The sequence below is a fragment of the Bombyx mori genome, chromosome 4, assembly GCF_030269925.1.
Source record: "Bombyx mori chromosome 4, ASM3026992v2".
NCBI lineage: Eukaryota > Metazoa > Arthropoda > Insecta > Lepidoptera > Bombycidae > Bombyx > Bombyx mori.
In genome coordinates this window covers 15,199,948-15,227,021 of record NC_085110.1, presented here as the reverse complement: position 1 = coordinate 15,227,021, position 27,074 = coordinate 15,199,948, and the positions used below count along the sequence as shown (strand labels likewise).

General features: G+C 38.2%; 3 protein-coding genes across 13 annotated transcripts in view; 1 reads left to right on the top strand and 2 right to left on the bottom strand.

Annotated features, from left to right (window-relative positions):
- Nucleotides 1-27,074, top strand: part of LOC101736773 (dual specificity calcium/calmodulin-dependent 3',5'-cyclic nucleotide phosphodiesterase 1) — a 511,722-nt gene that overhangs the window by 332,304 nt on the left and 152,344 nt on the right. The gene's annotated exons all lie outside the window — the stretch shown is intronic.
- LOC100500759 (alpha amylase) lies at nucleotides 10,054-16,407 on the bottom strand. The gene is made up of 10 exons (NM_001195462.2): nucleotides 16,323-16,407; nucleotides 15,405-15,559; nucleotides 14,832-15,011; nucleotides 14,565-14,722; nucleotides 13,895-14,476; nucleotides 13,712-13,819; nucleotides 13,488-13,638; nucleotides 12,787-12,982; nucleotides 12,002-12,139; nucleotides 10,054-10,174 (listed from the first exon to the last, which is right to left on the bottom strand). Exons 1-10 carry the CDS (start codon nucleotides 16,325-16,327, stop codon nucleotides 10,096-10,098), a joined length of 1,752 nt encoding a protein of 583 aa, NP_001182391.1. The 5' UTR covers nucleotides 16,328-16,407; the 3' UTR covers nucleotides 10,054-10,095.
- On the bottom strand, nucleotides 20,086-26,159 carry LOC101738628 (maltase A1). The gene is made up of 10 exons (XM_004930823.4): nucleotides 25,414-26,159; nucleotides 24,745-24,924; nucleotides 24,426-24,583; nucleotides 23,551-23,676; nucleotides 22,630-23,085; nucleotides 22,455-22,562; nucleotides 22,104-22,254; nucleotides 21,584-21,779; nucleotides 21,020-21,157; nucleotides 20,086-20,184 (listed from the first exon to the last, which is right to left on the bottom strand). Exons 1-10 carry the CDS (start codon nucleotides 25,571-25,573, stop codon nucleotides 20,118-20,120), a joined length of 1,740 nt encoding a protein of 579 aa, XP_004930880.1. The 5' UTR covers nucleotides 25,574-26,159; the 3' UTR covers nucleotides 20,086-20,117.

Below are 27,074 nucleotides of genomic sequence, written 5' to 3'. Positions count from 1 at the left end.
GGGATCGAGTTTGCCTGGCCCTTAAGGCCAAAAATATAAATTTCACGAATGCCCGTAACCTCGCGAACGGCATTCAAATTAAGGTTCAAACACCCGACGACCATAGGGCCCTCTCTTCTTACCTCCGTAAGGAGCGTATAAGTTTCCATACGTATACGCTCCAGGAGGAGCGCGAACTCCGCGTTGTAATACGCGGAATCCCTAAAGAGTTAGATGTAGAGCTCGTAAAAGCCGACCTGTTAGAACAAGGCCTACCAGTGAATTCTGTGCACCGTATGCACACCGGTCGCGGTAGGGAGCCATATAATATGGTTCTAGTCGCTCTCCAGCCTACCCCCGAGGGTAAGAAAATCTTTAACACACAGACCGTCTGTAGGCTCTCTGGTATCGCTGTCGAAGCCCCCCATAAAAAAGGCACTCCTAGCCAGTGCCATAACTGTCAATTGTACGGGCACTCTTCCCGTAACTGTCACGCGCGCCCCCGATGTGTTAAGTGTTTGGGCGATCACGCCACGGCCCTCTGCGCTCGCGACCAAAAAACCGCGACGGAACCGCCTAGCTGCGTCCTGTGTCGAACACAGGGTCACCCCGCGAATTACCGTGGTTGCCCCCGAGCCCCTAAAATAAATCGCCGCGTCGCCCGCCAAAACCGCCTCCGAGCTTCCGGCCCAGACATCAAAGCCTCGGCACCCTCTGCGTCGCAGGCTAAGCCAGCGTTCGTTCCGGCGGCGGTGCCCAGTGTCTCGGCCTGGGCAAAACCGCTGCCGTACACGAACACGGCTACAACTCCCTCCTCCGCGATTCGTCCCGCCCCCGCGACTCGTCCCTCTCCCGCGACTTGCCCTCCGACCGCGTCCGACAATCTCGCTTTAGCGATCGACTTCTTTCAGTCGATCAACTTTGAGCGCGTTAACGCTTTGGGCGACGCCATTCGCGCTGCCTCCACTGCACAACACTTTATCGCCGTTGTGCAGGAATACGCCGACGTATACGCGTCATTAAATACGTACGTCCTCCCCTCACTCCGCCGGTAATCAATGGCGTATATAAGTAGAATAAAGCCCCTATCCGTAACGATAGGATTTTTTAACGCTTACGGTCTCGCAAATCAACGTGATCAGGTTTCTGACTTTTTGCGTGACCACCAAATTGATATCTTTTTAGTGCAGGAGACCCTACTTAAGCCCGCGCGCCGTGACCCTAAAATCGCGAACTATAACATGGTCAGGAACGACAGGCTCTCTGCCCGTGGTGGTGGTACCGTCATTTACTATAGAAGAGCCCTGCATTGCGTCCCGCTCGATCCTCCCGCGCTCGCTAATATCGAAGCATCAGTGTGCCGAATCTCACTGACGGGACACGCGCCGATCGTTATCGCGTCCGTTTATCTTCCACCGGATAAGATCGTTCTAAGCAGTGATATCGAGGCGCTGCTCGGTATGGGGAGCTCTGTCATTCTGGCGGGCGACCTAAATTGTAAACACATCAGGTGGAACTCACACACCACAACCCTGAATGGCAGGCGGCTTGACGCGTTAGTCGATGATCTCGCCTTCGATATCGTCGCTCCGCTAACCCCGACTCACTACCCGCTAAATATCGCGCATCGCCCGGATATACTCGACATAGCGTTATTAAAAAACGTAACTCTGCGCTTACACTCGATCGAAGTAGTTTCAGAGTTAGATTCAGACCACCGTCCCGTCGTTATGAAGCTCGGTCGCGCTCCCGATTCCGTTCCCGTCACGAGGACTGTGGTGGATTGGCACACGCTGGGCATCAGCCTGGCTGAATCTGATCCACCATCGCTCCCGTTTAACCCGGACTCTATCCCGTCTCCTCAGGATACCGCTGAAGCCATAGACATCTTAACGTCACACATCACCTCGACATTAGATAGGTCATCGAAACAAGTTGTAGCGGAGGACTTCCTTCACCGCTTCAAATTGTCCGACGATATTAGGGAACTCCTTAGAGCTAAGAACGCCTCGATACGCGCCTACGACAGGTATCCTACCGCGGAAAATCGTATTCGAATGCGTGCCCTACAACGCGACGTAAAGTCTCGCATCGCCGAAGTCCGAGATGCCAGATGGTCTGATTTCTTAGAAGGACTCGCGCCCTCCCAAAGGTCTTACTACCGCTTAGCTCGTACTCTCAAATCGGATACGGTAGTAACTATGCCCCCCCTCTTAGGCCCCTCAGGCCGACTCGCGGCGTTCGATGATGACGAAAAAGCAGAGCTGCTGGCCGATACATTGCAAACCCAGTGCACGCCCAGCACTCAATCCGTGGACCCTGTTCATGTAGAATTAGTAGACAGTGAGGTAGAACGCAGAGCCTCCTTGCCACCCTCTGATGCGTTACCACCCGTCACCCCGATGGAAGTTAAAGACTTGATCAAAGACCTACGTCCTCGCAAGGCTCCCGGTTCCGACGGTATATCCAACCGCGTTATTAAACTTCTACCCGTCCAACTCATCGTGATGTTGGCATCTATTTTCAATGCCGCTATGGCGAACTGTATCTTTCCCGCGGTGTGGAAAGAAGCGGACGTTATCGGCATACATAAACCCGGTAAACCAAAAAATCATCCGACGAGCTACCGCCCGATTAGCCTCCTCATGTCTCTAGGCAAACTGTATGAGCGTCTGCTCTACAAACGCCTCAGAGACTTCGTCTCATCCAAGGGCATTCTTATCGATGAACAATTCGGATTCCGTACAAATCACTCATGCGTTCAACAGGTGCACCGCCTCACGGAGCACATTCTTGTGGGGCTTAATCGACCAAAACCGTTATACACGGGAGCTCTCTTCTTCGACGTCGCAAAAGCGTTCGACAAAGTCTGGCACAATGGTTTGATTTTCAAACTATTCAACATGGGCGTGCCGGATAGTCTCGTGCTCATCATACGAGACTTCTTGTCGAACCGCTCTTTTCGATATCGAGTCGAGGGAACCCGCTCCTCCCCACGACCTCTCACAGCTGGAGTCCCGCAAGGCTCTGTCCTCTCACCCCTCCTATTTAGCTTATTCGTCAACGATATTCCCCGGTCGCCGCCGACCCATTTAGCTTTATTCGCCGACGACACGACTGTTTACTATTCTAGTAGAAATAAGTCCCTAATCGCGAAGAAGCTTCAGAGCGCAGCCCTAGCCCTAGGACAGTGGTTCCGAAAATGGCGCATAGACATCAACCCAGCGAAAAGTACTGCGGTGCTATTTCAGAGGGGAAGCTCCACACGGATTTCCTCCCGGATTAGGAGGAGGAATCTCACACCCCCGATTACTCTCTTTAGTCAATCCATACCCTGGGCCAGGAAGGTCAAGTACCTGGGCGTTACCCTGGATGCATCGATGACATTCCGCCCGCATATAAAATCAGTCCGTGACCGTGCCGCGTTTATTCTCGGTAGACTCTACCCCATGATCTGTAAGCGGAGTAAAATGTCCCTTCGGAACAAGGTGACACTTTACAAAACTTGCATAAGGCCCGTCATGACTTACGCGAGTGTGGTGTTCGCTCACGCGGCCCGCACACACATAGACACCCTCCAATCCCTACAATCCCGCTTTTGCAGGTTAGCTGTCGGGGCTCCGTGGTTCGTGAGGAACGTTGACCTACACGACGACCTGGGCCTCGAATCAATTCGGAAATACATGAAGTCAGCGTCGGAACGATACTTCGATAAGGCTATGCGTCATGATAATCGCCTTATCGTTGCCGCCGCTGACTACTCCCCGAATCCTGATCATGCAGGAGCCAGTCACCGTCGACGCCCTAGACACGTCCTTACGGATCCATCAGATCCAATAACCTTTGCATTAGATGCCTTCAGCTCTAATACTAGGGGCAGGCTTAGGGACCCCGGTAACCGTACTCGTCGAACTCGACAAAGAGGTCGACGTGCAACCTAACCCATGCATCAGCCCGCTGAGTTTCTCGCCGGATCTTCTCAGCGGGTCGCGATTCCGATCCGGTAGTAGATTCATTCGCGAAACAATTGCTCTTGAGTTGTTAGGTCTCCTTCGGAGGCGCTCGGGCAGTTGTTAGCAAATCCCACCCCTCTTGGCTGAGCCTTTGCTCGCCCACCTGTCCTGGTGAAACTGGAAAGGCCTTCGGGCCACCAGTAATCTTTCAATCATAAAAAAAAAAAAAAAAAAAAAAAAAAAGGTATTTACAATGCAGTTGGTGTTTCTGGAATAACGAATTAACAGGTCTCGGGTGCAAACCCGCACAAGTGCCTGCCACTATCTTCATGCTCCTTTTGACAGTACAGTGCATTCTAAGCCCACACGGGAAAGTACGGCTGCCTACTTCTGTCGCGAAGAAGCCAAGCGTTTCGGTTCGAGGTTTAGGACCACAGTTGTAATAATTGAGATTTAGACCTCTTATTTCAATGTGCACATCTGCATTCACGTTGTGATATCTGTAGGTTCTGGTAATCGCAGATTTTTTCCAGATGTGGGAATCGAACCTATGAATCGCCCAACAAACAAGGGCGACAATTACAATGCCACCGAGTCACTCAAAGTCTATAGTTCACTATGTATATTAACTGCGCTTACATGTTTTAGTGAGCGCAGTGTGTATCTCTTGTGTGTATGGCGCAAAGGTTTGAAAATCGAAATTCAAAGAAAATATTTGTTCTGTGCAAACTTGTACAGGAAGAAACATTTGCCCATCATTTCAGTTCCGTGAATCTAGAGGGAGTGCTGTTGAGATAACAATGTGTACTCCAAGGCGGGAAGCAAGAAAATAATTTACGAAACTCCGGAAAAACAAATTGAATCCCATTCATTCGTGGACTGTTTTTTGCGAGAAATGTTTTACAATTTAAGTGGAGCGAGTTGTTTTTGTGTGGTCAAAGTGCAAGAATGAAATTTGCTAATGTTTCTTCTTTATTTCTTTCCGAATATTAATCATGACGGTTCAGTGGTAACGACCTAGCACATACATTATATACTGGCTTTTGTATTCATTCAAACGCTTACAAAAAGTATGTGAGTATAGATATTAAGAGGAGACTATTTCAAAATATTTAAAGGTCGAACAATCCGGTAGCTCTTTGGTCATCCCCTAAAATAATAAGACTAATATTAAACCGCATAGGCATGCCGAAAACGAATCAAGATCGTAGAATATAGACCCCGAAAAAATGATGATCATACTATTTGTTTTTTTTTTTTTTTGTGGGATCATCTCAAAAAATTTCTCAGAGAACTTCTCATGAAACATTCTGTAAAAACACAGCGAGTGTTTCGGTATACCGAGAACTTCCATGCGATCCGATATTTAGACCCCAAACCAATCATGTGATCCACTTTGATGCTTTTTTTTTATGGCTTAGACGAGTGGACGTGCTCAGAGCCCACCCGGTGTTAAGTGGTTACTGGAGCCCATAGACATCTACAATGTATATGCGCCACCCACCTTGAGATATAAGTTCTAAGGTCTCAGTATAGTTACAACGGCTACCCCACCCTTCAAACCGAAACGCATTACTGCTTCACGGCAGAAATAGGCGGGGTGGTGGTACCTACCCGTGCGGACTCACAAGAGGTCCTACCACCAGTGATGGTGATCACGACCACGGTGACGGTGATCTCAATTTCAACATCACCCTCACGTTAAGGTGCATTTGCTCCGATAATAATCGCTTTAATACAGAGCCAGAGCTTGTCTCCTATTTCAAATTAACAATAGAAAAGAATGCTTAATAGAAAGAACAATAGAAAGAAGAAAATAAAAAGTAGTTCAGTTTAAAATAAATGAAATGTACATAAGAGCCGGCTATTGTTTGATGAACTAATATCAAAGATAGAATTGTAAAATAGAAATTTTATTTTGATACGAAATTCTCAAAACGTTGCGACAGATACCGATCTATTTTTAACAAGCTCTTGTTCATGAGAGCTTACAGGAATATTCTTTAATTTATTATGATTTGATCTTTTTGTGAAATAAAGTAAAGTTTGAAATAATTTATGTTATAGGTACTTGTCTCGGAAAATTATTTATTGGCTAGTTTGAGCACCAAAAATCACAGCTCGTCAAATTCAAGACATAATAACTGATTAGGTTAGTAATTATTGATCTAGCGATCCAGGGCTTATGAAACTCTGACTACACCGCCATGGAGCCCAATTTGATCGCCGGTAGGGGTCAGTATAAGATGGAAGTGGTAATGCTTCAATGAGCTGAGATGTTCTGATAAACCTTCAACATAACGTAAGCTGTGAGCTCATTAATGTACATATAGAGTTAAAAGCTATTAATCGTTAACAGTACATATATTTTCTAATTTCAAAATAATAAAATTTAATGTTTCAATATCTTTTCTTCAATTTAGCTAATATCATGCCTGACTACATTCACTACCTGTTAACAAGATACCATATTCGGAATCCATAAACTTAACACCTTTATACGACAACGTTGGCTTCACTAAGCATCCACCAGCCTCGTTCTCCCTATCGTAAAATTTAAAGTGAAAGCAAGACGAAATACTGTACTAAAAACAAACGTAAACCTGTTTAAGGGTACGTCCAAACTTTGTGATGTTCACAGTATCCCCATTTTCGAATTGATAACACTATTGAGGGTTCTGTGTGGAGCCTTATTTTATTGTGCTAAGTTGGTGGACGAGTTTTCGAGCTACCTGTTTTTTCAGTGGAACCCCTATCCATAGCAACATGGATGCCATTATCCACCATAAGATATGATGTCGAAATACACAACTGCTTCAAAAATAGGTAGGATAATAGTTCCTACCAATGCGGATACACAAACGCCCATTGTAAATCTGTTCCATTAAGATCTGATATTGATGATAATTGAATAGTACATAATATATGTATTTATATTTTTGTGATTACAACAAAATAATATTACATAGAATAACTGGTGGTAGGACCTCTTGTGAGTCCGCGCGGGTAGGTACCACCACCCTGCCTATTTCTGCCGTAAAGCAGTAATGCGTTTCGGTTTGAAGGACGGGGCAGCCGTTGTAACTATACTTGAGACCTTAGAACTGATATCTTAAGGTGGGTGGCGCGTGGTTGTAGATGTCTATGGGCTCCAGTAACCACAACACCAGGTGGGCTGTGAGCTGGTGGACCATCTAAGCAATAAAAAAAACTTTATCAAAGCGTTATTTTAGTTTTGAAACTTTAAAATATATATTATAGTTAATTGCGTGATTGCCACATTAAATGTATTTACTAGAAATAAGATTCCAATTTTATATTGAGAAAAATAAGTCACATCAAGATAAATGAAAATCCGCTCTGACGATGGGCAGCTAAAGTCGGGCTATATGTGGATCCAAAGTTATTACACCCAAAAGGGTACTTACCCAGCTCCTAGTTATTTAATCAAGGATCAGAAGGTAACGCACATAACCTTAGCTGGACCTTGACTGGTTATTAATTAAGCGGGGTATACGATTCGAAGGAGGTTTAATTTCTATGAATATTCGTAGGAAAGTACATAGAAGAAATTTAAAAATAATGGAAAGAACAAAAGATCTTGAGCAACGTAACATAATATGTACTATCGTTTGGGAACTAGCTGGTGCTTTGTTCAGTATAAATCTTAAATACTTTGATAATAAGAAAACATTCAAATTATAATAGCACATATTTCTTGACAAGAGGAGATTAGTCATACTATGGGACTGAAATACCAATAATTGCTTATTGAATCTATGAAAAAATATTAAATGTATGGTAAATTTCTCAAAACAGAAGACGTAATCTCAATTTGCCCTACAGATTTACAAACGATGTTACAAATGATGTTTGATACCACAAGTACATAAAGTGTATTTGACTAAGCCCCTACTAAATTAACTTTACTTTGTCAACGTAATATTGTGCTATAGATTCCGTAATTTCAACGCAAGATCCTTATATAATCTTGAGAAAGCTATAATAAATTAGTTTCATCGGAAACCAGAAATTTTCGTACTCAATCGACTGAAAGATTACAAGGCAAATTAATGATCCACTTCAAAAAGCTTTCGTTATTTAGATTAAATGTTTTTCGTAAAGAGCAAGTAACAATAAACCCATTAATATGATGAGAAATGGGAGAAGTCAATACTGCTCCACGTTTTTGAGTACAATGAAGTTATTTTGAAAGTTGGAGTGATCGATTTCTGTTACCAGATCGCCGAGCAGAGGCCTTTTATAAACTGGAGACGCGATATAACTTAACAACATTGATTTAGTAACGTTACAAGAAGCAAACAGGTTAAGAAACCGACCCGTTTTCAAAAATAACGGAGAGGAGGCGCGAATAATCTTTGGTTAGTAGAATGATGTAGGCTTGACCAATTATAGGAAAGTGCTCAAAATACTACAACACTAGAACGTAACGAATAATTTAATTAGATATAAATCAATAGATTTGTAAATCGTAGCTAAATAGGATTCCAATAGAAAGGCTTAACTGATACTTAAAAAAGGTTTGGCGACCGAATGAAGATTATGAAAAATTATAATTTGCGTAATTACTGGTGGTAGGACCTCTTGTGAGTCCGCACGGGTAGCTACTACCGCCCTGCCTATTTCTGCCGTGAAGCAGTAATTCGTTTCGGTTTGAAGGGTGGGGCAGCCATTGTAACTATACTTGAGACCTTAGAACTTATATCTCAAGGTGGGTGGCGCATTTACGTTGTAGATGTCTATGGGCTCCAGTAACCACTTAACACCAGGTGGTCTGTGAACTCGTCCACTCATCTAAGCAATAAAAAAAAAGTGTGTGTGTCCGCTCCGACGCACGACTGGAGTTTACTGGATATAAATATAAATTTGTGTCAGTTGAATACAGTAAAATATGCATTTATTAAAAAAGCTTTATTAATAAATGATTTGTAGCGGGTTATATTCGGGTATCAACCCACTAACAGTTGATACGTTCAGGAATCGAACCCGAACGGCGTCCGGCCACAAGCAAAACGATGTCGGTAAATTAAACGAAACAATACGAGAAATAGTTCTATATTACGACAACACGATACACTACAGATTATTAACAAATTAACGAGACACAAAACAAACGACTAACAAATATATGAAAATACAATAATGAGAGAAACGCGCGATCAGTACGAGGCTTTGTGGCGGACTGCCGGCGCAGCAGCCCGGCGTCACCTGCGATAACGCGGCCGCGCGTTGGCTCCTGATTGGCGCGCGCACGCATCACCATGGCCAATCAGGCGCATAACGCATTTCGTGTGACATGCTATACTCTCTAGTACGATTTTGGTCCCCATAATTTTCATACCCCGGGCCTATATATGTAAATCGATTCTTAAGGAGTAAACTCCAAAAAATGTAACTACAAAACTACAAACTACTTTATTTAAACATGTAGTATATTTAATAATACACAAGGTTTTCATGATGCCGGAAAACAAGTCCGAAAACAAATCATTATTTTTTTCACGAACAAGTAAAAGTGAAAAAAATCGGTACCTCCAAAGCACTCACTGGAAATTTTCTATAACCATCTGAAGCTCGGGATTGGCTAGAGCTAGAACCATTACGAGTTTGCTTATCCATAATTCATAAACGCAAATGAATCCCTTTAAAATGAACGTTAATTAATTTTGTCAAGGTGTTTCGAACGCTGCTAGCGAATTTGCAAACGTGAACATTAGATATCAATTTCAAGTGATATTTCAAGTAATAGATATGGGTAAGCCATACTGTATATGTAAATGATCATTTGCAGTGACATGTTATTAACATATCATGAATATTCTCAGATAATTCTTTGAAACAACATCAAAGGAACTTACAGTGATGCGATACTATAGAAAATTATACATCATTATTACAAGAGTTAAATTATAGGTCACGGTTGGAAGCGTGTCTCATACTAAGGATACAATTTTTATGTCGTAAAAACAAATGTAAATAGAATGATGTCGAAACTTTATAAAAAGGGTCAAAGGTGTGTAGAAACATGGCAGTAACCTAGTTTCGATATCGCAGAAGATACCTACTTTATACCACGAAACAATTCAAAAGAAACACTTTATAAGTTGTTTGAAGATTTAATCAAGAGTTAAATTTCTTTCAATTACCGTAGGGTGTGTACAACTTTGAGCACTAAAGATTCGTGGGCGACGATCTCCGCTTGGCTCGCTTCCAGCAAATCTCTGTGAAGAAAAATCTTTTGAAAGAACCTTTGTGTTACGATTACGCATCACGATAATACCAAGACATATCTATGTAGATCTGAAGTGGTCCTTCTTTTCACGTCTCATTTGTTTGCCAGATGTTGTCTCAATCGTATCACAATAACATTTATAAGCACATGTTAAGCACACAGATTAACATCAAGAACCTTCAAGAAAGCCAGGGTCGAACCACAACCTATTGGCACCAATACATTTTGCGACTTTTCTTATAGTCCAAACTCGCTTACATCTTCTTCTTCTATATATATAAAAATGAATTGCTGTTCGTTAGTCTCGCTAAAACTCGAGAACGGCTGGACTGATTTGGCAAATTTTGGTCTTGAATTATTTGTGGAGGTCCAGAGAAGGTTTAAAAGGTAGATAAATATGAAATAGCTTGGAATTAAATAAAAATAACAATTTTGTTTTTCCTTTGATGTGTCCCCCGTCGGACGGATTCCTTTTGTTTATTTTGAGTTTATTTAATACAAAAGTTTAGGTCTTTTATTTATAGATTGAGGCACTACGAAGTCTGTCGGGTCAGCTAGTTTACGTATAAAAATAATCACTTAGTACTGCTTTGGTAATCATCTTTTAAGCTGACTGAGAAATTATTACAATGTTTAAACTAATTTAGCTGTAACTACTGTAACTGTAGCTGTAACACTACATGTATGAAACACACCAATTTGTTAGAACGACTCGTATGTCATTTTTATGTCGAAGATACTGGGACAAACACCCACTCTGAAGTACTAACAAAAACCGTATACATCAGTCTTTAAATCGATCAGAGAACAGTCACAGTTGTACACCTAGTATCGTTTATATTCAATTGCAGTGTTGATTTATCTCTTTCTATTAAGTGCGTGACAACTAGTGCCACATGTGGTAATTTAAAAAAAGTATAATAGGAGTTAAAGTATGAAATTGCCGTTTTATTGTAATAGGTACTTCGAATTGACATAGAACCTTCATGGTTTGAAATTTATGAGTGAATTTTTTATCAAATGGTACCAATGAAGTTCCTCTTTTAAAAAATGTGCAACATTTGATTATAGACTTTCAGTTGTTTTTTTATTCAGTTTAGACAAGAAAAATGTATAGATCGAAAATTCGAGTGATTTTTGAATACGAGTTCCGACGCGAAACTAACGCTGTAGAATCAGCTCGCAATATCAATGTTGCGTTTGGAGAGGGGACTGCTAATGAATGCACCGTGCGATTTTGATTGAAAAGCTTTCGTTATGGAAATTTTGATTTGAGTATTTGGTGGTCTTAGCATGGTGCTATTCCCTGTAACTTTCTCCGATCTGGTCAAGCAATAACGGCAAATGCTTAGTGTACCGAATTTCAAGCCATGATAGCAAAGCTTGCAGTGAAACAGCCCCGAATCGATTTTCACCATTATTGCTCCATGATAACGCGAGACCTTATACAGCACAAGAAGCCGTTTTAACTCTACGGAAACTGCAACTAGAAACTATTCGTCACCCTTCATATTCGCCAGACCTTGTTCCAACGGACTACCATTTTTTTCGTGATTTGAACAATTTTCTACGTGATGAAAAGTTTTCTTCCCAGGAGGCAGTACAAAATGCTTTCACACAGTTTGTAGAATCTAGATCACCAGAGTTCTATCGCAAAGACATAAATGACCTTTGTATGTTACATGGAAGCAAAAAAAAAAAAATTCAATTTTTCAAAACAAACCGGCAATTTCATAATTTAACCCGTAATATAAATGTTACGTGATTTTATAATTTGATTTCCTTATGAATGATGTATGAAGCTGCAGGTACTTACCCAGGAACCTTCTTGGAACGAATATCAGTAAGGACAACTTCTAAATGACCAACAACATGCTCGAAGTAAGTTAAGTCAATAGTATGATCACGATTCTTCAAATTGATCACTGTCACGTAAATTTCACCATCGTGCCATCTGAAAACAATAACTCTTTTATAATTAAACCGACAATCAATCGCACCATTTTGATGACTTCGTGTTATTTTGCTAAAATGTTCCATCAATTGTTTATTAAAAACCTATGAAAAGTTCATAACAAAAGGGAGCTCTACGTTTATAGATCGCTAAACAATCATTAAAAAGGAAACTAATCGAATTTATGCTGTACACGGCTTAGGAATTAGATTTTTTAACGACTAAACCAAAACTGCGTCTTTTAGCAATTTTATTCGAATTATTTTAAACTAATAAATCAAATGACAAAACAGTTTTCAAAGACAAGTTTATCTTTTAATAACAAATAACAGATATAAACTTATGCAATGCAAAGCAACGAGCAGTGTCACCGCTGTTCTGTAGGTACCTCTTATCAAATACCTGTGGATTTCATAAGTGTGATGTAATACCACAGACACAAACATCTTCCAAATTTCGATAAGCTAATCATAGATAACAAAAAATACTTTTTCTGAGTACGTTGAACCAACACAACCAGCAGCGCAAAACGAGGCAACTATACTAACTATAATCTAAATAGAAAATTAGCATAGGCTGGCCAAAGATAAATCCAAAAAAGACAATTGACAACACACTGTAATGTGGTGGAAATAATCAAAACATACCTTTTGAAAGCGAAAATATCAGGGTTAAGTGCCACTGATTCGAAGCGACCATACCGGAAAACAGGTTCATTTCGCAGACGTGTCAGTTGCTTGTAAACGTTCAAGTGAGAGCGAGAAGTCGATTTTTGAATTTCGACATTGAGGGTTTCATAGCCCTCCGCTACTGGCAGCCATGTTTTATCACCAGTAGAGAATCCTGTACATTAAATAATACTTAATAAAGGGGAAAAAAATCTATATGATTACCTAATCCCACAGAAGGATTTGCTAAGCTTATGACTATCCTGCATTAGGAAAGGAATTCAGAGTATACTCTTTTCCAAATATAAATTTACAAAAAATTACTCAATCAGTACATAAAATAAAGATCACTTGAACAGCAGGAAAACACAAAGCAAAGCAAAACACAAAGCAAATGTTCGTCAATATTTTCCCGAAGTGGAAAATGAACCTATGAACCTCGGTCTAGCAGAGATACTTACTACTAAATAAAAAATTAATTGCTTGAAAGCTTCAACGCAAACCAGTCAACATTTAAACTATATTGAACCAAATATTCAAGTATACGCTCTCACTCACACACACACACACACACACAATTATGACAACCGGATACACGAGTAGAGAATATAGAAAAAAGATCTGCAACAAATAAGATGCGAACCTTCAAGTTCAAAGAAACTTAAAACTATCACTTATACCAGCATTTTTCTCAGAGTTCCATTGAAATGGTGTGCGTTCAGGGTCTCTAGAAACAGTCCAGTAGTTGATAGGATCATCTGTGTTACATCCACTGGGGTCAACCGTATCTTCCCAGCTTACGTATCCGTCAACCATTCCGATTTCTTCGCCCTATACAATATAAACACATTACGGACATTTATTTCTTTCATTAATAGTCATGTTCTGTGTAATGAGTACTCACCATATAAGTTACAGCTATACCAGGTAGAAGCATAACAATCATATTAAGCCCATCTACTAGCTCAACACTATACCTAGAAGCTACTCGGTTGTTGTCGTGATTACCAGCCTGTTAATTAATATGAAAGTTTAAAATAAAAATCAACACTGATATTATTATGACACTGTAGTTATTATAACTTACCACCCAGTTAGCCAACTTGTCCACAGGCTTAAAGGTCAAAAATTTGTCCAAAGCGTATTTAAGCTCTGCAGCAGTAGATGAACCACTAACTTCGGAAATGAGTACGAAATTGAATGGCATTTGAGCTCCAGCACGGACACCATCACCAAAATACTTCATTGTGATCTGAGGACTGGAGTAAGCTTCAGTCATCATAACCCTAGTGAATCCATCTTTTGCTTTATACTCATCAAGAACGTCTCTCCATTGGTAAACCATTTCAAATGTTTCTTCGTGGTCTTTTGTGTAGATGTGATCTAAATAGTCATAATTGTCTGGATCGATCTCTCTATTTTGTGCCAATGGCTCATCAGGATATTTACCTCCAAACAGTGTTTTGTCTACTTCAAATAAATGAGCGATCGCATCCACCCTGAATCCAGCAATACCCTTATCGAGCCAGAAGCGAATAACGTTCTTCATTTCTTCAACCACCTCTGGATTGCGGTAATTTAAATCAGGCTGTCCGATAACAAACTGATGAAGATAGTATTTACCCACCTCTTTTCTGTATTCCCAAGCACTTTTTCGGAATACGCTGACCTAAAATTCGTGATTTCAAATATTAGTTTACATTGCAATACATAGAGCAAAGTACATTGTAATTATCAAAACTAGAACATAAACTTACCCAGTTGTTGGGAGGATTTAATTTTCCGTTTTCATCTTCAACTCCGTCTTCCCAGACAAAGTAATTGTAATATTTTTCGTGTCCTTTGAGAGCTTCTTCAAACCAAACACTTTCGTTACTGCCGTGGTTAGGTACGAAATCAAGAACAATTTTAATATCTGGAATTAAATTGTACAGCTTACAATTATTATTAAATTATAAAATAAAATAAAACTTACCGCTTTTTTTGCTATTCATATTTTCGCAATATAATTTTAATCTACGAACCCAACTCTTTTGCTTTTTGTAAAAGCCTCTCAAAGTCTTCCATTGTACCATATTCTTCTTGGATAGCATAAAAATCAGAAATGTCGTATCCAAAATCGTACATTGGCGATTTGAAAATCGGTGATAGCCATGTCGCACCAACACCCAATTCCTTTAGATATTCTAAGCTATCTGTTATTCCTACATAAAATAAAAGATAAATTTACATTAGTCTATTGCTACATCATGATAATTTTCCAACTAATTTGGTATGTTAGGCTATTATTCTAAATAAATTGAACTTTTGAACACATGATTCAAAATAGCCGGCGCTATTAACCGCATAATTTCGATGATCACTAGGAATTTGTATTAAACTATGAACCTTTGATTTTTCTCACTTATCCATTAAGCAACCAACAAGGTATCCTAGACTATTCCAACTACGCCCAGTTTGTAGGTGAACTCACGGGGCTCCACCTGGGAGGATTTGCTAACACTAGCCCTAGCGCGAGCTAAGGCTTCTAGGGTAGGCTAGAGAGTACTTCGGTGAATCTAAAAAATATTTACAATGAAAAAAAAATAGGAACTTACCATTCAGGTCTCCAATACCATCACCGTCACTGTCTTTGAAAGACCTAGGGTAAATTTGATAGAAAACGGTCTTTTCCCACCAATCTAATTCTTTTACTTGACACTGTACTAAAACCAGCACCGGCAGTAAAATAATTCCAATTCTCCATTTCGCACTGAAAACGATTTTTTTTATTTGTCATAATAAGTACAAGACGAATAAGCTGTCCATTATACGTATTGGTTTACATGATGTGTAGATCAACTTCCGAGTGCAAGAAATGCACTACACTACGCTTCATCAGTGCATCTAATCTATTTTGTGAATAAGTTAACAATATCTATTAGGAATTAATTTTTGTAAAATTTATAAAAAACCCCTCGAAAGCCCTATAAAACAGCTATCATAATAATTTAAATGATTTAATATAAAAGTAGAATAATACTACTAGCCAAAACAAAATATGTTGGTTATAGCTTGGAACTAAAATGTCTTTAATAAGTATCAACTGTTAATTTAATTCAATAACGATTTAACGAATAATGATTAATTTCATCGCTAAAGTCATAGGAATGAAACTGCCATCTGGGATTTTGCGGTAGGCAGCGGCTTGGCTCTGCCCCTGGCATTGCTGAAGTCCATGGGCGACGGTAACCACTCACCATCAGGTGGGCCGTATGCTCGTCTGCCTACAAAGGCAATAAAAAAAAACTCAAAATGGGTAGTGACTTCCACGTTTTATCTCCACTGAACATCAGATGAGCCTTCATAAGCTAGTCATCACTAGCATAAGAAGATAGCAACAGAAACCACTAAACGACTTTTTTGTGTGTACATATTTTGTATTCCATAATTAGTACTGAATGAAAAAACGAATATGAAGACTAGAATATATTGGATTAGAAAAATAATCTACTTCTAATTGAAGTTTCACTTACCTCATATTGACGACGTATGCTAATAAAATAATGCTTGTTTCTCGGCTTATATACGTACAGTACGCGTTAAAACTAATGATAAATTGACATGATAAATTCATCTTGGACAAGTGTTTGTTCTAAGTATCTGCATTATCATTTTGTAACTGATCCAAGGTTATCTACCGACCAATCACTGAGCTTCGAACTCGCTCGATTGATTTTAAAATAATCATGCTCTCGAATTTGACAATTTATCTAGATGCGATAATTGATGAAAAAGGAATTTAAGAAAATATATATATCATAGAATATTAAAGGATCAGTTCAATGGATTAGCAGTCGATTATAATAGTCGTTAACCTGACGAAACCAAAACGTTAATACTGGATATAAACGTAGTTTAATAAAAATTCTTAATGATTATTTCAGCGATGTCTTAGAATTTTTGACGGATGCAATTTTTTTCTCTTTAGTGGGTCATGACGAAACCGCAACACTTCTGCTTAGCAGGAGATTTTGGGCGGCAGATTAACGTATGGGGATAATTGACATCCTGTTGAGTGCTGAGTAACTTCACCATATCTAAGGCCGTGCGTGTTAGGCAGCCGAACAGAATTGTTAAAAAGCGTTAGTTCGAACTGTGATCTATCTATGATGTTAATTTTCTTTTTCATCAGCCTACGGAAATTGTATAATTATTAATTATTTTTTAGGGTGTTTACCTGCAAAATTGCTCTTTAGTATTTAAAATAAAGAAAGGAATTTAAAGTCATTATTTCTTTATAAATATTTTTATTTCCAATATTCAACATATACGCCTATGGTATGGGTGCATCTCTGCCAGCTGAATGACAATTTACAATGTCCTTCCTGAAGAAGTTTCGTGTACGAGAGTCAACAACTCTTCAAAGATAATTTGTACCGCCTGTCGGATATTGATTTCCCTGCCAAGAAGTTGTCCAAATTTGGATAAAGTAGGAGACTATCGGAGCATAGTCTAATGGGTACGGTGGATGACGCAAAATTCTAACCACTTATAAAACCACCCGTCCACTCTCTTATAGATTAGAGATCGTTTGCTATGCTGTAGGAGTTCGAGCGTTGTCCTGTTAGAGCAGCGATGACAAGCGATTAACCAAGGCTGTCCGAAGATTTACAAGCTTCTCCATCATTGTGAACCAGTTCCTTATAGTACATATCCCCGGTAATGCTGGTGCAATTTGTTAAAAAGCTATGATGAATTATACTGAGGCTAGATTATCAAACAGTGACTATAACCTTTTTTGAGGGGGAAGTTGGTGTAAGTTTTGAGGTAATGCCTAGGCGCTGAACCAAGGTCTAACCAATATAATGACCGCTTACTGCTACCAAAAACAATCAATTTTCATCGTAAGTGAGACAATGCGGCTTAAAATACATTCGTTTCCGTGTCTGTTCAGCAAAGCGAGGCAAACCTCAATGTGTTCATCGCGCTGGCGATCGTTCAGTTCATACCGCACCAATGTATCAAGATCTTCAACCTTTTTAATACCCTTTTATTAGTTTCAGACGTATGTATGTATGTATGTATATTTGTAACGGAATCTTTGAACATGATTTTGACCCCCTTCAAAACGTCGGATTAACTCGAAATTTGGTATACTTATTAAGGACCGATGACAATTCAAAATTAAAAAAAAATTTGAAAAAAAAGTTTTGAAAAAATTCAACTAAAAAATGAAAAATAAATAATAGTTTAAAAAAACTAACAGAATACGCTTTTATAGAAAGTCCAACTAAAAAATAGAAAATAAATTTTAATAAATTTGAATTAAAAATAGTGTAAGAAAAAATGATTTTATTTAAAAAAAGTGTGGGGTGCTTTTCTATAAAAGCGTATTTTGTTAGTATTTAAACTATTATTTATTTACCTTGCTAATTTGACGCAAATGGACCAATATTGTTTTGATGCTAACGCTCAAAGCTGCTGCTAACTCAGCGGTAGATTGAGTATCGTCAGCTTCCATCATCGTCTTTAATTCGTCATTGTGGACTTTAGTTTTCAGACGACCACGGAATTCATTTTAAACATGAAAATTTCCATATCGGAAGCGTTCAAACCAATAACGAGTCGTGTGTTCAATTCTAGCATTCCGGTCATCGTCCTCTTCGAACCCATTGCTTGCGACGAAGGGCTCGACGAGTAAATTAACCCCAGACACAGCACACTGAGTTTCTCGCCGGATCTTCTCAGTAGGTCGCGTTTCCGATCCCGTGGTAGATTCTGCGAAGCACGGCTCTTGCTAGGGTTCGTGTTAGCAACGTCATCAGGTTTGAGCCCCGTGAGCTGACCTACTAGTTAAGGCTACACTGATATAGCCTCTCAAGGCTCTCAGCTTAGGTAGGAAAAAAATATATTTCTAGGGTTCACTGAGTCACACGTCATTAATGTTGAGAGCTGTTTGTGCGGCATTGCTACGGCAACAGAACTTGTATTCCCTAATTTTTTGTATTTTATCATGTCCACATTAATGAAACTGATACAGAGAAAAGAGGCACTGATCAATAAAAAAATGACTAAATTTGAAAATAGATTTCCATGTTTAAAATAATAATAATAAGATAGTATAATAAAAAAAAAAACTAAATTGCTAAATGTCAAACGTACAGTGTAAGCCGCTTTTTTACCACTATAACAAAAACTGTTAAGTATCATAGTTATTACATAATTTCTGAGGCCTGAAAAAAAACCGGACTCGAGATTTCGATTTCATATAAATTTAGTTTAAATTTAGTATCTTCTTCTTTTCTATCATCAACATTCACTCCTCTATCTCTCATATCGTCATTCACATACATTACATTTATTATATTGCGTGCGTATAATCACACAAAAATAAATACGCAGCGGAAATAAAATGAATAGAGCAAATATTTTTGAGATCTTATATTGTCGATTTTCTTTTGTTAGTTCAAGTGGAATATTTATAATATCGTTCGATGTTTCTCAAACCATATGTTATGACTTTCTTTCAACTAGTTCCGAAATGAGACCCAAGCCGTAGGTAACGGCTCAACTGTGCCCATGGCATTAGCATCGGCATTAGCAATGAGCATCAGCTACTCCTTACTTACTAACTATATAGACCATTCTAGTTTCAAAGAAGGTTCTAACGTAGGTAACGTTCTAAGGTAAAGAACAACTAATTGGCAGATAAAATTAAATGGAACAATAATAAATAAATAAATAATAAATAACTAAGAACAAATCACGCACGGTCCTAAATTAGGATTCCATGTGTAATGGAAACCAGAGACTGACATCCATACTTATACACGTTTAAATATAAACATACATATTTTTTACTAGTGATAGGACCTCTTGTAAGTCCGCACGGGTAAGTACCACCACCTTGCATATTTCAGCCGTGAAGCAGTAATGCGTTTCGGTTTGAAGGGTGGGGCAGCCGTTGTAACTATACTGAGACCTTAGAACTTATATCTCAAGGTGGATGGCGCATTTACGTTGTAAATGTCTATGGACTCCAGTAACCACTTAACACCAAGTGAGTTATGAGCTCGTCCACCCATCTAAGCAATAAAAATAAATAAATAAACTTATATAGATAATAAACATCCATATAAAGAACAAACCTGTTCATCACACGAATGCTTACTCGATGTGGGATCGAACCCACAACCCTTTGCGCAACAGTAAGGGACGCTAATTATTGCACCACCAAGTTAGTCAGAAATTATCCTGGTATTTACTAAATATAGATTAAAATAAAACAAAATTATGTATAATATTTCACGAATGATTTATTTGATAACCTAAACAACCTTCAAGACGAGTCCTTCGAATCCGACAACGGGTAGAGATTTCGCGTCGAATGTATCCCTGTAAAAACGATACGCCATTATGATAAAAACCTTCATCAATCATACATAAATTGAACACAAAGAAATATTTTACATATACGAACATTGTACATAAACGAATTACAATTCATCATTTAACGTAATATATATTTATTATAATTTACACATACATAATATTACATTTATTTATTAGCTGTATCTTGTCTTATATATTTTATCAAGAACAATTTCCTTGATGAAGATGAATAATAAATAATATTGGTACTCATAGCTATGATTGAATTGTGAGAATTCAATTGTAACAATTACGATTGAGAGATTGTTGGTGGCCCGGAGGGCTTCCCAATTTCACTAGGACAAATTGGCGAGCAAAGGCTCAGCCAGGAAGGGATTTGCTAACAGCTACCCGAGAGCCTCCAAAGGAGATCCAACAACTAAAGTGTAGCTGCTTCGCGAATGAATCTACTACCGGATCGGAATCGCGACCCGCTGAGAAGATCCGGCGAGAAACTTAATGGATTGATGTTTAGGTTAGGTTGCACGTCAAACTCTTTGCCGAGTTGGACGAGTACGGTTACCGGGGTCCCTAAGCCTGCTCCTAGTGTTAGAGCTAAAGGCGTCTAATGCAAGGGTTATTGGATCTGATGGATCCGTAAATACATGTCTAGGGCGTCAACGGTGACTGGCTCCTGCGTGATCAAGATACGGGGAGTAGCAATACTTCCCCGTATCTATGAGACCCTAACAACTATGAGACGTAGTGCAATCTTTAAGATACTGCAGTATATTGCAAATCTTATCCCTATTTTGGCCACATGTATCTACACTTCATGGTGCAGGATGTATTGACTCACCCCTCATTTTTAGGTGAGTTAACGCTCCTTATCGACACGGCAACGTTCCCAGAAACATTTTCGAAGTATGTAAGATCAATGTTATGTTCCACGTCTCGCATATTCACAACCACTAGATAAATGACGTCGTTAAGCCATCTGTACGAACAAAAAAAATATTATTAAGCGCAAAGTTAACACGAATTAAATTCACGATAACCGTACGTTCCGAACGATAATTTTCGTGATAATGTACTATTATTATACAATTTACTTTACAGGGCAATAATTTAGGACAAATATATTATAAACTGAAAATTCTGTTGGTGATGGCGAAAGTAAAGCATTTTACATGTTTATTACTTTTTAAATTTACCAAACTGCTTTTTTGTGTGTCAATTATCCGTTCAGCATAATGTTGACAACAGCTGAGCAGAAGTGAAATACAACAAAACAATAAATTAATAAGTCACATATTACACCGACAAATGGATGCGCAAATAGACGGTAAAACAAATCATGGATATAGTATTCATAATTAAAGTTATATCTTTTGAAAAGCAATTGAACGATAGATAAGGTTACCTTTTAAATACAAAAATATCCTGATTTAAAGCTAAAGACTCATAACGGCCGTATCTGAATGTGTTTTCTTGACGTAAATCTGACAAAGCCTTGTAAACTTTAAGATGGGACCTTTCTGAAGCCTTCTGAACTTCAACGTTCAAAGTTTCATAGCCCTCGGCCATCGGCAACCAGGTCTTGTCAGCGGTAGAGAATCCTAAAACAGTAAAGAATATATCAGTTGAATTATATTATTACGTGGAAAACCAGACTCGTTCTTTGTTAGAAGTCAGTGTACTCGACACCGCCGCTTGCTTTTTATGTCGTAATTTAGACTGTACTGATTTTATAGTAGCAATATATTTTAGAAACCACTTGACACTAGGGCCTTAAGCGCTTTCCATCCAGTCATAATAAAAACTTGGTGGATAAACCATTGGTGGTTCTCCAAACCATATTTACAAATTGCGTACAGTTTTACAAAATAACCGGCGGTTTCTATAAATAACTTTAGTTTATTTTAATAAAAATAATGTCTTACCAGCGTTTTTCTCGGGGTTCCAATGGAAAGGAGTCCTTTCGGGATCTCTCGACGATTCGACATATTTTATTGGGTCGTTGGTATTACATCCAGATGGGTCAACTGTGTCTTCCCAGCTAACATAGCCGTCTTCCAGTCCAATTTCTTCTCCCTAAAATATATATATATATTTGTAATTTTAAGTCAATCTGGTTTTATTAGACTATGCTGCTAAAAGCTGCTTGGTCGACATAAAAGCAGCATTCGCAAATATTGTAACAAAATTTATTAAACATGACCTATTATAATTGCCAACTAGTAATGATACTTTTCTTTTTGTGAATTTATTAATAGGAATAAAACGTAGCTTACCATATACGTAACTGCTACTCCCGGAAGAAGTAATACTAGCATGTTGATACCATCTACCAATGAAGCACCATATCTTGTAGCCATTCGGCTATTGTCGTGATTCCCAACCTTAAAAAAACGTTCTTAAAACAATCTACCTTTTTAAATAGTACAGCATTTTTAATAGAATACGTACCACCCAATTAGCTGTTTGGTCGACTGGTTTATAAGTTAAGAACTTATCAACGGCTCTTTTTATATCAGCAGCTGATGAACTGGCATCAACGTCAGTGATCAAATCGAAATTAAACGGAATCTGTGCTCCTTTTAAATCTCCTTCACCGAAATACCTAACCACATCTTGGATCGATGCATATACTTCGGTCATCATAGCTCTAGTCAGCCCATCGATCGCCTTGAACTCATCGAAGACATCTCTCCATTGGTAAACCATATAGTAAGTGTCGTTGTGGTCCTTGGTGTGAATATGTTGCAGGTAATCATGGGATTCTGAGTCAACATCCAGTCTACCAGATAAGGGTTCATCAGGGTACTTTCCACCATACAGATTCTTGTCGGCTTCGTAGAGACAATTCACGGCATCTACCCTGAATCCGGCAATACCTTTTCCAAGCCAGAACCGGATTATGTTCTAAAAAATGTTACCATTATATTAAGCCGCGTTTCCACTGTACAATTTAGACCTCTCATATAATATTAAGTACTCCACAAAGATTTGCTCACCTGTGACTATTATATTATTACAATATAAATAATTACAAGTTGTATTACTAGAACAGTAATAGGACATACAATTAAGAAAAACGACGTAACAAATAAAAATAAATACAATTTCACGCATACAAGATCTGACATCATTATTTTTTGCCATCACTGTTGTGTTTGTTTTAACATCACGCGCAAAATATAGAATTCATTTTATGAAACATTTTCCGAATCAATTACCTCTCGCTGTGAACCGAGGGGTCTAACAACAATTTTTTTTTTCTTTTTCAAAGTAACTTGGAGATACTACTACTAAAATAACATCTTAGATTCTGATAACTTTTACTCGTAACGTATGGGGAATAATGGAATTTCTTAAATTAAATCTTACTTTCATTTCATCTACGACATCTTGATTGCGGTAGTTCAAGTCTGGCTGTCCAACAGCGAATTGATGTAAGTAATATTTTCCGACTTCTTCTTTGTATTCCCAAGCGCTGCCTCTAAAGTGACTCAACTGTAACACAAAGACATACATATAGTGAAAAAAACTTGTGTATACATATCTTTAGCTTACTAACATTTTCTTTTCTGAACTATCTTAAATATTATCAACCATTGCTTACATGAAATGACAAGCATAAGAAAACATTGACAAAATTAAGTTAAAAAATAAAACAAAATAAAATATCAAAAGATTTTTGAACGAGTCAGTAACTATGTGAGTCCAGCTAAGGCAATTTTTGTAATGAAATGTTTAACATGAGAGAGTTATTTTATAAATCATGTTCTTTTATTTTTTTAACTATAACGCTTATTTATCAACATATAAACATAAGGTGAGGAAAACCCATAGCCAATGCAGCATTAGAATTACTAATAATAGCATAGCAGTACATAGTTTAAGTCATATATAGTTATAATAAACCGAAACTGGGTTCTTTAAATTATCGTTATCCGAATGAGACTAAACTTAATGAGCTCAGTATCCACTATCCTTGAGGTACATACCAATCATCATTACTTAATACATATGTATAGGTAGATACATGATGAGACAAGAGAATAGAAAGTCCGAAATGGATTAGCCTCCTTGGTTTTTTTATACATAGTTTGACCCATTAAAGCGTTTATAAAATTAGTAAATATACACAAAAAAATTTATAGGATTGGAAACCTAGAATGATAATTGAATTTAGTAACAGCAGAACATTGCAAATTGAAGAAGGTTGTTCCATTTTTGTGTATTTTTTTCCTTCTACGTACCCAATTATTCGGTGGCTGCCTATTTCCATTTTCGTCTATGATTCCGTCTTCCCAAACGAAATAATTGTAATATTTTTCGTTGCCATTGAGAGCTTCTTGGAACCAAACACTTTCGTTTGATGTATGATTTGGTACAAGATCCAAAACAACTTTGATGTCTGAAATAAAACCAATATGTACTTAACGAATTTTTTTCAGCTTTCGTTGCGTTGAAATTTCGGACAATTTCGTCACTATGCATCCTGTCAGCGTAGTCATTGATATGTCATTGAATTTAAGAAAATAATGATTTTTTTGTATTTTTTTCTTGTAAACTCACCTAATTCATTCGCCTTTTTCAATAGAGCTTCGAAATCTTCCATCGTACCATATTCATGGTGGATTTCATAAAAATTAGCAATGTCGTAGCCAAAATCAACCATGGGCGATTTGAAAATCGGCGAAAGCCAAACAGCTCCTACACCTAATTCTTTGATATATTCCAATTTTGAAGTAATACCTGCAGGTCGTAAAAAAATAAAAACAAAACTTAAAGAAAGGCCTTCATTAGACACAAGGAGCAATAGCAATAATTATTAAATCAACTTTAAGATGGTTTTAATATTTGTAACTGGTATACATTTTTTTATTTAATAAAGTTTAATTTTGATGTTTAATAATTTACATTTTTTTTTTTTATTGCTTAGGTGGGTGGACGAGCTCACAGCCCACCTGGTGTTAAGTGGTTACTGGAGCCCATAGACATCTACGACGTAAATGCGCCACCCACCTTGAGATATAAGTTCTAAGGGTCTCAGTATAGTTACAACGGCTGCCCCACCCTTCAAACCGAAACGCATTACTGCTTCACGGCAGAAATAGGCAGGGTGGTGGTACCTATCCGCGCGGACTCACAAGAGGTCCTACCACCAGTAAAAAATTACATAGTTACATACAATATTTAATATAACGTTTAGTTAGTATACAATAAAATACAATCACAACCAACCATTCAAATCGCCAATACCATCGCCGTCGCTATCAGCAAAAGACCTTGGGTAGATCTGGTATAAAATTGAAGTCTCCCACCAATCTTGAACTTCTCCATTCTTTATAATGATTCCACTACATGCAACGAAAAGCAAAGACAGCAAACACACTGTCTTCATTGTTGTTAACAATATAAATCTGGTACTCTAACGCAAGCAATTGAGTGACCAAAAAAACATACATACGATTTATTTAGAAGATCCTTTTTATAACAGTCAGTATCTCTTATCAAACTGATACACCCCAAGTGGTGTGATAAGATGTTTTGTATTTGTGTCATTTTGTGTCATCAAGAGATTTTTTTATTTTGGGAAATCTAATAACAGTAGATTTAAGATACTATTGATGTTTCTATAGATAAGAGATTCGTTGCTATACAGTACTGCCAAATAGCAAAGTGAAGTGGTTTTATATTGTTATTATTATTTTTACTGCCGTTTAGTATAAGATATCTCCAGCGGAAGTTTCACACTTACCAAAGCTATAGATAGATATATAGCTAAATATAGGTATTTTCGGTCCATCCAATAGATATCCCTCTGTTCAAAGAGGTAATCTACAGACGCACATACAAATATTAACTGATTTGTGGTAGGGCTCACAATATTCCCTTACCTAGTACATACTACATACACGGGAAAACAGGAGAGAAAACAACAAAAAATAATGTTTGGCCATCAACTTTGTCGAATGACAAGTGGAATCTCTTTGATAATTCTGCCAAAAGCCAAGTGGTTGGATAACGATAACAGATGAAGGGCGCGATAACGGAGTTTTTAACTGTGTACGTGTACTTTGGCTAGAAATTCTACTATGAAGCATGGCATAATTACATGAAAAAGAAATATTCATAAATACAATTATTACGGCAATGGACTTTCAAAAAATGTCATATGCTTTAATGATGACCCATGGTATGAATTATATTAATTGGTTACTGTAGCCCATATATAGCACAACGTGTCGTCCCCTGCCCTGAGATATCAAATCGAGAATTGTGCTGCTTAATGGATTCAACACTCTTCCGCGTACTTCTCTCCAGAACTCAGAAAATACAACGGGTACATAAAATCGCAATTTATCTTGATAATATTCGATATTTAGTTTTAACCTTATTCAATTATCGAGTTCTATAGCCCGATAAAATTTCCACTAGTACCCCGAAACATTATTGGAAACATGAGGTAAATAGCTGAATTTGAAAAAAAACGATTGTGATTCAAACAGAAGGAGAGGATTGCTTTGTATGGTATCTTAGTGTCACTAATCCGCTTAGAGTTCACACCGCTTGCGGAAATCCGACATCAATAGCTGACACGGACTTACGCTTAAAGTATCTATACAATAATATATTTGTTGTAAAAGCGATAACAACGGATCAATATAAACAAGATAAAGTGTGTAATATACAGTGCTTGTTACAGACTATAGGTAATTTGCTAGGGGTCTTAGGTATTTAATTTAGTGGCCCGTTGTAGAAGTAAACTTCTGTAATTAATGCGAGCGGTAGTTATAACTTATATTAATAACATTCAATGCATATAAGTCCTGTTTTATTTAGTGCTCTAGTTTTTCGGTTATTAAGTCTGGTTTTGTGAAACCAGGCTAGGCTTGTGGCTG

Coding starts and splice junctions, on each gene's coding strand:
- LOC100500759 (NM_001195462.2), bottom strand. Junction 13,820..13,894: donor ACAAGTTGGCTAACTGGGTG/GTAAGTTATAAT, acceptor ATTAATTAACAG/GCTGGTAATCACGACAACAA. Junction 12,140..12,786: donor GATATTTTCGCTTTCAAAAG/GTATGTTTTGAT, acceptor TATTGTTTTCAG/ATGGCACGATGGTGAAATTT.
- LOC101738628 (XM_004930823.4), bottom strand. CDS start 25,573: ATGAAGACAGTGTGTTTGCTGTCTTTGCTTTTCGTTGCATGTAGTGGA. Junction 24,925..25,413: donor TGGTATTGGCGATTTGAATG/GTTGGTTGTGAT, acceptor TACGACCTGCAG/GTATTACTTCAAAATTGGAA. Junction 22,563..22,629: donor ACCAAACAGCTAATTGGGTG/GTACGTATTCTA, acceptor CGTTTTTTTAAG/GTTGGGAATCACGACAATAG.